This window comes from Abramis brama (assembly GCF_963993115.1).
Source record: "Abramis brama genome assembly, chromosome: 3".
Lineage (NCBI taxonomy): Eukaryota > Metazoa > Chordata > Actinopteri > Cypriniformes > Leuciscidae > Abramis > Abramis brama.
Window position 1 is genome coordinate 18,328,075 of NC_139965.1, and position 10,553 is coordinate 18,338,627.

General features: G+C 35.4%; 1 protein-coding gene across 2 annotated transcripts; it reads left to right on the forward strand.

Annotated features, from left to right (window-relative positions):
• Positions 1-1,188: 1,188 nt before the first annotated feature.
• Positions 1,189-9,332, forward strand: rlbp1a (retinaldehyde binding protein 1a). Of its 2 annotated transcripts, none has more exons than XM_084109241.1 (8): positions 1,189-1,304; positions 2,192-2,232; positions 2,500-2,628; positions 2,710-2,914; positions 4,598-4,776; positions 7,227-7,385; positions 7,497-7,607; positions 8,748-9,332. In XM_084109241.1, the coding sequence occupies exons 2-8, from the start codon at positions 2,224-2,226 to the stop codon at positions 8,892-8,894; spliced, it is 939 nt and encodes a 312-aa protein (XP_083965367.1). In that variant the 5' UTR covers positions 1,189-1,304; positions 2,192-2,223; the 3' UTR covers positions 8,895-9,332. The 2 variants fall into 2 exon arrangements, with proteins under 2 accessions (XP_083965367.1, XP_083965368.1); XM_084109242.1 differs by lacking the exon at positions 1,189-1,304 and adding an exon at positions 1,311-1,391.
• The last annotated feature ends 1,221 nt before the right edge of the window (positions 9,333-10,553 follow it).

Consider the following 10,553-nt stretch of genomic DNA (forward strand, 5'->3'; position numbering starts at 1 on the left):
AAGCAATGCGGAGATGGTGTTTTTATTACTCAACTTGTGAGTAAGGTGTTTTATTGAACAGAAAAACTGCCATATGTAGCTCTAACAGTGTTTACTGTAAAGCATTATCTATCGTGATTATGGTGCGCTGGAATTTATTTTCAAGGAAGTTCCATGTCTATTAACGGGTATAGCGACGCTGTCTCATGACCAATTCGTACGAATTCGTACGAGTGAGTAAAAGGTGGCTAATTCGTACAAATTGCTGTGAGATCGGGTTGGGTAAAGCTACAGTAACGTCTTCAGCTAGTCAGCTTGAGATCCTTTCCATCTAAACTGGTTATATCTCTTAAGCCCAGTAGTGAATGTTTTATGAGCAGTAGTATCTCTCGCTCTCTTTAGTTATTAGAAAGAACCATATTCATCCACACAACCACGCAAAGCCAAAGCACAACCAAAACTGTTTTTTCCGCAAAATGCATGGAATTTAGTTTTTTTAACCGCTACAATGTATCTTTAAAATCAAGACAGATTGAAGCAAAATGATTTAAGATACTAAATCAAAATTTAGTTCATGTTCAGTCGGGTAAGACTTGTTTCCCCTTTAAATTCCCCTAAAAAGTTTATTTTTCTTTCCTCACTGACATTTTTTTCTTGTTTCTTGTTTAATGCATAAACTCACCTCATTTAGATACATTTTTCAGAAAAAAAAATATTTAAATCATTTTGTTTCTCAAGTAAATGTATCTTCATTCAAGAATGTTTAGGTATTTGTACTGTACGAGAAAACCCAAAAGAAAATTTTGAGTATAAGATTTTTGTTTCGTTTTTTTGCAGTAAACCCTTGCATCCGATGCCGAGTTTTGTGTAGAAATGTAAAAATCGAATTACATTATATAATGCTTAGCAGTTCATTAGTTATACATTCAAATAGTTTGAAATTGTCATGAAACCTGGATTGACATATTTTTATGAACTACCGATCTGTTCTACATTATGTTTCTTGTTTACTTATCAATAAAAGTCATTAACATTTGCATAGTTCATCAAAATCAGAAACTCAACAATTAAACAAAGCAACAGTCTTAGCACTGAGATTACTGTAGATCGCTCATTTTTTGTCCACCTGATGATGTTTTGTTGTTGGTCCCGTTCGGCCCCTCCCCTCATGAATGTTTATTATGTAGATTAACACTGAATGAATCTGTTGTGAGTTATGGGATGTGACAGGTTAATCTCACCCCTTAGTGCCGCCTGCAGTCCTCATCACCCCTCTCCTCTCTGGGCTCCTTCTCCGAGTCACTTCTGAATCGCCCTCTGCTGAGGTAAGTCACAGTCTTTGAGTGTTATTAACTTTGCAGGCTTGCTGTGTTTGAGCTGACAGGCTAAGAGGATGCTGAGCTGAATTCAGGGTCCATTGACTGATACTTCAAACATGCTTTTATTGCTTCGCTCATTTATTAAATGACCGATGCAGATCTTTAGCTTAATCCATTAGTTGCCATTTCAATTGTTTGCTGTAATTGTCTCACAAATTTAGTAATAATAATTTAAGTTTATTCTGTTCTCTGATCAGGAAAACTGCTTGATGATATTATTTTTTTTCCCAAAAAACTTTCAAACAAGGATTTGTCAAGCCAATATTCCCTTTTATAAATATATTAAAATGGAGTTTGAATTAATATGACTAAATTACATTTGCAGGTCTTTTTTCCATCAGTTATGTATTTAAATAATTAGGCTACCTCAGATGTAATTGCATCAGTAAATCCTGGAATGTTCTGTTTTTATGTTTACATCAATCCTAGTAGACTTAAACTTCAAATTTGTAATTAATTAAATTAATATATATGTTACCGGCAAAGTGTGAAATCCCGGTATAGAATGCCTAGGCAATGTATAGAATTCCTGATGTTTTTTGCAAAAAATACATTACCTAATATTATATATATATATATCTTTTTTAAAGTAACTAAATGATGCCCACATTGAAAATGAGTAAATAATCTTAACAAATAAAGTGAAGATTATTGCCTTTTTGGAGAATGAATCCTACGAATAAAATTTCCCATGACCTTTTTTCACAATAATATTTTGCTTTATTTATAAGTTAAAGAATCTAAATGCAAACTTATTGTCTTTATTTAATTCTCAAATTGATTAAATCTGAAAAATATAAAGTGAAATATGAAACGAAATATTATTTTTACAGTTTCCGTTCAGCCACTGGAGGATCTCAGCATCATGGCTGCTGTAAGTACACTATTATTTCTACTTCCATAATAAGCACTTAAAAGACTGCATTAGCCTGCACTGTTAAATGCACTCGGTGGGATGAACTAATCTCTTGTTTCTCAAGGTGTTCTAGTGGGTCATGTGAGGGGGATTATTAAATAGCCACTGGTTTACTGAGAGTTGTGGGTCTCACCAGCAGGGTCATGCAGACACGGGATTAGTTTTCTCTAAACCCTCTTGTCTGTGACATAATATAATGCTTTCTTTTCATTTTCATACCATTAGACCGGAACATTTCGCATGGTGTCTGAGGAGGAACAAGCATTACGTGCTAAGCTCGAACATCTGACTGTTAAGGACCACGGCCCGGTGTACGGACCCTGCAAGAAAGTCTCGGATCACACAAAACAGAAGGTATCGCTATACTATATGCTGCTATAAACGCATTTATCTTTAAGTTACACATAAATGTAAACTCACCTTCCTATCTCAAAGGCTAAAGATGAACTAAATGAAACGGAGGAGAGGAAAGTGTCTTCTATAAAGGAATTGAGGGCCATGATAAAAGAAAAGGCAGGCGAAGGGGACGATCTGGCCCAAGCTGTGCAAGAAAAATTCGGGGACAAACCAGATTCCCTTCTGCTGAGATTCATACGCGCACGCAAGTTTGACGTGAAGAGAGCGCATGAGCTTTTGAAAGGTAAAGCGCTTTATGTTATCGTGGCATCGATGCACTACGCATTCGCAACATAACGCAGCTCCATTGTTTCCCAGCTAGCTAGTTATTGTGGCCATCTAAACATGCTTTTGTCTTCATCTACGCATCCTCAGACCTCCTCATCTCTGGGACAGGGACAAAATCCCTGATTTAATTGGGGCTTTAACGAAACTTTCAAAGAGACCCTTTGTGCACAAATAGGGCAGGTTCTCTTTCTCAAAGGGGCTGAGAACAGGCAGACAGGCTGGGCTTTGATGTTCTGCATATTTCACACAATCTGGCATTTCTAATACACGTGCACAGCCCACAGAAACACTTGCACACATGACTGAACCTTTAAATGCATGAGAAACAGGACGAAATGGAAACCGAATGATAACAGTATTATTATTCCCTGACCATGCTTCCAAACAGTGTTGGGGGTAAAGCATAAAAAGTAACTAGTAATCAGATTACTTTTTTCAAGTCACACATTACGTTTTAATTTACAACAAAATATTTGAGTTACTTTTTCAAATAATGCAAGTTACTTTGTTTTCCCATTTATTGACTGACAGCTCTCCTGTCCCTAAGTTGAGAGAAATCAGGAGTAAAGGCGTTGTGTGCAAACTTTTGGCTAATGTAAAGTCCCTTTCAGAAAGTGAAATGAATAAGCCTGAAGAAAATGCAAATCCACACCTGTACAGTAGAGGGCGCAGCTCAAACAAACCTTTCGGCTGTGCAGCCATTCTGGATGGCAGAAAAATAGAAAAAGTAACACAAAAAGAAACATAATGCATTACTTTCCATAAAAAGCTATTAGTTACTTTTTTTAGGGAGCAACGCAAAATTGTAGCATTACTTTTAAAAGTAACGTTGCCCAACACTGCTCACAAAACAGATTTTTAAAGCTTGCTCTTTCATAGCTCCTGAAATTTCTTATTTAAAATAGACAAATTAAAATAAATACTACACATACAGTAGTGGCAAAAAGTGATGTCTGGAGAGAATAGCCTATTTGTTTTTAAAGATCCAAAAAGTTTGATTAAACCATCAAAATATGAGGAAAATATTTTAGATTTTTTTTACATAGGCTTATTTTTATTTTTTTATATGAGGGAAGAACAAAACACTAAACTTGGTATTTATTTAAGTATTTATCTGACAATTATTTGGCAAAAAAGGCAAACTACAGCTACAGGTTTTATTTTACTATGCCAAAAAACAAAACAAAAAAACATAAAAAGCATATATTGACAACAGCATAATCCGATTCAGTTATTAATATTTCACTGGTTCTTAATTTATTTGTATGACAGCTTCGACAAAAATTATGTCTGCACAATTTGGCATGTTTCATTGCATTATCACAAATAAAATAATTGACTCCAGGCACAACTACGCAATTTACTTTTTTCCTAGGCTGGACATCACTTTTGGTTACTACTGTAAATTATTGTCATATAGAACTGTAAAATAATTTGGATAACAGCTCAGATTATCTGGTTTTTGAAGAATACACTGACTAGTTTGCAGACTTTGGTATCTTGGCAAATATGAGAAAGGCATTGTTGAGATCTTTTCTTAAACAACGGACGGGGATTCATTTTTGTCAATAAAAGGCAAATTTTCACTTACATTCTACAAATCATGATTAGTCTATTTGTTTTTCTCCCTCTTTGACAGGTTATGTGCGTTTTAGACGAGACTACCCGGAGTTGTTTGAGAATTTAACCCCGGAGGCCGTGCGTAGTACCATTGAAGCCGGTTACCCACGAATCCTCTCCACCAGGGACAAGTATGGCCGAGTGGTGCTGCTCTTCAACATTGAGAACTGGGATCTAGAGGAGGTCACTTTTGATGAAGTACGTGCTATTTGCATAGCCTAATTTCCATCTACGGTCCAAAAATACTGAGCTTTTCTTAAAGAATATGAGCAAATTAAAAGCTGAGTTTGCATATGATTTTTATGAAATTTTGGCTTGTTTAAACAGTCAAAGTTCAATTTTCATCTTATGAAGAAATCCCGGTAAATAAGGCCACTTTCAGGGTGAGATGATTGGCAAAAAGCGGCCCAGTTTACTTAAATTCACCCTGTATTTCTTTATAAATTAAAGGTATGTTTACACAACAACAATGTAGGCTACTAAAAATTAGGCGTTTTTCCTTTGCATTTTTCGCGTACAAACGACACCATTGTCAAAACGATCACACAGATCCACGAAAATGACTAAAATGCTGTATTATTCAATCCAGGCCAGTAGTTGGTGAGCCTAATTTTGTAAAGAAACACTAGGCCTGTAAACTGAACACGTAATATGCAAATTCACGTTTTTGTAGTTTACACTGAGACGATGTATCGTTTTAAAAAAAACTTGCACTTTGAAACCCATTTTCAAAAGTTTGCATTTTCAGGCCCCAAAACACCGTTGTCGTGTAACTGAAAGTGTCACGTTTTTAGTTGAAAACAGTGTCGTAGCCTATTCATATGTTTATAAACGGCCCCTAAATCAAGCCATTAGACAAGCCAAAAGAATAGTTGGAGGTCATCATAAAGTTCATTATTGCATTTCGCTAGGAAAAAGAACACGCTTGTCAGATTGTTATGGTTGTTTATAGCTTATCTAGACTAAGCATACAAATATACAAGCATGCAAAGGTACGTTTATGTGACGGAAAAATCGTCCGAGTTGAACGCACATGAACACCACCACAATGTCCTTAATACAAGTGGTAAACTCGGGATTTTCTTAAGCCCCGATGTTTTCGAGTTGGGGTTTGCCAGTGAGAAACATATAGTGGAATACCACAAAACATAAAGGTATTTATATGGTCAGGCTTTTCTTTTTCTTTTCTTTTTTTTTTACAACGAAGTACGCTAACTGCCTGTACAAAATATGAAAGCATTGTAATAACAATAACGATAAGTTTGTGGCTTCATAAATTCATTAAAAACATAAAAAAGCAAAACACACCTGATGCAAATTGTTTTTCATTTTCTAGAAGTATAAAGTTACAAACCTTACTGTATTTTAGTGTAGTTAATTAATAGAAGGTACACCGCCATCTTAAGCCCAATTTTTACTTCTGCGTCGAACTTACGCCGTAGCTACGTACGTCGTAGGCTGTGTGTAGCGCGCGTACCCTGACGTGCACCTCTCCAAAAATGTAACAACGCGTCAACTCTACGCGGACGCAAGCGCTGTGATTGGTCTGCTAGGACCGCTCCCTCGGGTTTCACATGCTCCCTCTGCGCGCGTGAACGCGGACAACGACGCAGAAGTATAAATGAAAACCTCAGCCTTTGAAGTATAAATCAGCCTTTATACTTCTGCGTCGGACATACGCCGGAGCCTCTACGCTGTAGGCAACGCGTTGGTTTTCATTTATACTTCTGCGTCGTTGTCCGCGTTGACGCGCGCAGAGGGAGCATGTGAAACCCGAGGGACCGGTCCTAGCAGACCAATCACAGCGCTTGCTTCCCAAGAGTCTTGCTTTTTAGTAAAGACAATGAAATCTGAAATTCATCTGAAAGCTTTTCGCAGATGTACATTTAAATGATACAGATTAATCACTGAAAATGAAAAGAAAGTACAAACAAAACAAATACAAACGAGTCTACAATATTGGTAACACTTTACAATAGGTTCATTAGTTAACATTAGTTCATTAACAAACATGAACTAACAATGAACAATACATTTGTTACAGTATTTATTAATCTTTGTTAATGTTAGATAATAAAAATCCAGCTGTTCATTGTCTGTTCATGTTAGTTCACAATGCATTAACTAATGTTAACAAATACAACCTTTGATTTTAATAATGTAGGGTCTATTAGTAAATGTTGAAATTAATAATTACTATTAATAAATGATGTAGAAGTATTGTTCATTCTTAGTCTTAATTCTAATGTTAACTAACTAACAAACCTTATTGTAAAGTGTTACCACAATATTTTACTGTGGCTTTCTCTCAAACTAGTGTTGTTTTAGTATCACTGATATACCATTATAGTTTTATTAATATTTTACATTTTTAGCTATAGCCATAGTTTTAGTAATTGTGTTTTTGTCATTATTATTATTATTTTTAATGTGTCTATTTAGTTCTTATTTTATTTCAGTTTTATTTTTAGTTATTTTAGTGCTTCAAGTTAAAATAAAATAAAATGAGAAATGATGCCTTGGCAACTAGCTGAAATAAAATATTTTTTTCAGTTAACATTTATTTTATTTCAATGTTTTTCTGTTAGCAATTAGTTTTTGTTAACAATTAGTAACCCTGTCTCAAACTCTAATGCGTCTTTTCACAGACTCTGCGTGCCTACTGCGTAATCCTGGAGAAACTTTTAGAAAACGAAGAGACCCAAATCAATGGCTTTGTCCTCATCGAGAACTTCAAGGGCTTCACGATGCAGCACGCGTCTGGCATCAAACACACCGAGCTGAAGAAGATGGTGGACATGTTACAGGTAAGAGCTTACACTGCCTTTAAACCACAACAATTTCATATAACTCAGAAATCACAAGGAAGATCATGAAGTGCTGGCTCACATACAGCGTGTGCTGTCTGTGTGATTCAGGACTCTTTCCCGGCCCGATTCAAGGCGGTGCACGTGATCCACCAGCCCTGGTACTTCACAACCACCTATAACGTGGTGAAGCCCTTCATGAAGAGCAAACTGCTGGAGAGGGTGAGTGGAGTGAGGTGTGGATGTGTAAAAAAAACTGAACAGGGCACACAAACGAGCTTCACGGTGTACTAAGATGTTCACTATTCTGACTAATGAACTCAAAAGGAGATTAAAAGATGTATTAATTATTTCCACTTTATAAACTTAAAGGGGTGGTTGATTATGATTTCACTTTTCTAACTCTAGTTAGTGTGTAATGTTGCTGTTTGAGCATAAACAACATCTGCAAAGTTACAACGCTCAAAGTTCAAAGCAAAGGGAGATATTTGCTTTTAAAGAACTTGTTTTTTTAAGGACTACAACAAATGGATGATAGTGACTACACAACATTCCTCCCGGGTTAGTGACTTCACTAACCCTAAAATTTACATAAACCCCGCCCCCGGGAACACGCTGTCCATGTTGAGAAGAGGAAGAGTTGTTGTAGTACAGCACATCTGTGCGTCTGCTCAAGCTGTCGCATCCGTCTTTTCACATGCAATACAGTACGTAACACAAATGCAATAGCATGTCACTCTGTAAGCATCTTACAACAGTTCCCACAAGAGCGATTTTATAGATTATCATGACATGATAATATGCTAATTGAAGATAGTTAACTCCATCAGCAACATAAATTCATCAACTAACCATTCAGAAACGTCCTGTTGCATTCTGCATGTTGTCACTTCTTCTTGAGTCTCTCCATCTTTGTCTGACTCCGGTTTAAACATAAAAGGCAGAACAGTTTCTGACATTTTAGTGCTTGTCTGAGTGAGGTAATCGGAGCTGCTAACACACACACACACACCCATGAGCTTTTGAAGCTCCGCCCTCTGTGCCGGGAGCAGCAGCTCATTTGCATTTAGGGACACACAAAATGACGCATTTTTACTGATCCTCAAAAAGGGACCATTTTAACATGCTGTAAAAATTATCTGTGGGAGATTTTGAGCTAAAACTTCGCATACACACTCTGGGGACAACAGAGACTTACTTTACATATTGAAAAAAAGGGGCATTATACCACCCCTTTAAAACCTTGCACACCTGAAAAAGACACTCACAAATCCATTTTATTCACGCCATATTGAGATCACATGACTAATCATATGTGCATATGAAACTGTTTAAATGAAAACTTTGAACCTGTTCATCTAGGTTTTTGTTCATGGTGACGAGCTGGACGGCTACTTCAGGGACTTTGGTGCTGAAATCCTTCCTCCGGATTTCGACGGGACGGGTCCCAATTGTGACGGCAAAGAGACGGCGATCAAGCTGTTTGGCTCTGAAGATACAGCCCTTTAAAGTACAACACTGGGACAGACACCGACCTTTTGTTTGCTTGTTTAATGTTAAAATGTTTTATATAGTCACTACACTCTTAGAAGAAAAGCTTCTATATAGAACCTTAAAGGATTCTATATAACAAAATCTATATAGCAAAAACAAAAAAACTTCACTGAAATGTATCATTTGCCTTGAAAACAGTGGCCTGAAGTTGATCAAAAGAAAGTTTTGTACTGGTTGTGTTTTAAAAATAAGTGTAATAATTAGAGAATCAAATACTAGTCTGTCCAAGAAATAATACAGTAGTTGCTTTGTTGTTCACTGAATGGGTTGTATCAAGTATATAATGTTGTGGCTGTCGTTTTTAACCCACGTGTTGGTTCTTCTAGACCCAGAGCTTTAGCCTGTCAAGTGAAATTGACATTGTCAAATATAAATAAAATATTTTCAATAAAATGGGCAAAATGACAATTTTTGCATTTTCACATGTAAACTACTACAGGGTGGGCCATTTATATGGATACACCGTAATAACATGGGAATGGTTGGTGATATTAAAGTCCTGTTTGTGGCACATTAGTATATATTAGTACACACCACCCATCTTGAGGAGTTTGCCCCCTCACATATACTAATGTGCCACAAACAGGACTTTAATATCACCAACCATTCCCATGTTATTATGGTGTATCCATATAAATGGCCCACCCTGTAGTATAATAATACTATGCACTATAGAAGTTTGGGGTCAGCAATATATATATATATATTTTATTTTATTATTATTATTTTTTTTTTTGGGGGGGGGGGGGGGGAGAAATACAGCAAGGTTAAATTCATTAAATTGATTCAAAAGTGTCACATTTATAATGTTATAAAATACTGAAAAAATGTATCATGGTTTCCACAAAAATATGATAGCAAAACTGTTTTCAACATTGATAAGAAATGTTTCTTGAGCTGCAAATCAGCATATTAGAATGATTTCTGAAGGATCATGTGACTCTGAAGACTGGAGTAATGATGTTTTACATCAGCTTTACATCAGAGTAATAAAAAAAAAAATATATATATATATATTTAAATAAAAACAAAAAGTTCCTTTAATTTGTAATAATAAATCAAATAAATAAAGCCTTGGTGAACATAATAGACTTCTTTCAATAACATAGAAAAAAAACTTTTGAATGATATATATAATTTATCTTTTATAATTTATGTATATGTATATATATATATATATATGTGTGTGTGTGTGTGTGTATATATATATATATATATATATATATATATATGTACACATAATATGTATTTTAAAAATGGGTTTATCTGAAAGAGTTTATAGCAATATATTTAAAAGGTGAAAAAATTAAATAAAAATAAAGATAAATATCTGCCGGAGAAAAATAATGTAACAGCAACTCTGTTTTTTAAACAAGAAAATAATTTATTTCTGGAACACAATAACCATTCTTGTAATAATAAATTATTCAATCACACACCATTTTTTTTTTCCAAATCAAAAACACACCAGTGATTGAGATATTATGCTGCATGGGGTTTTGAGGTCATGAAAAGACACATTCAAAAACCAGCCATCAAACGCAATAAACTGTAATGTGAATGTGGGTCGAAATAAAAATTTAGTGCTATTCGATAAAATAATCCCTTACAAGT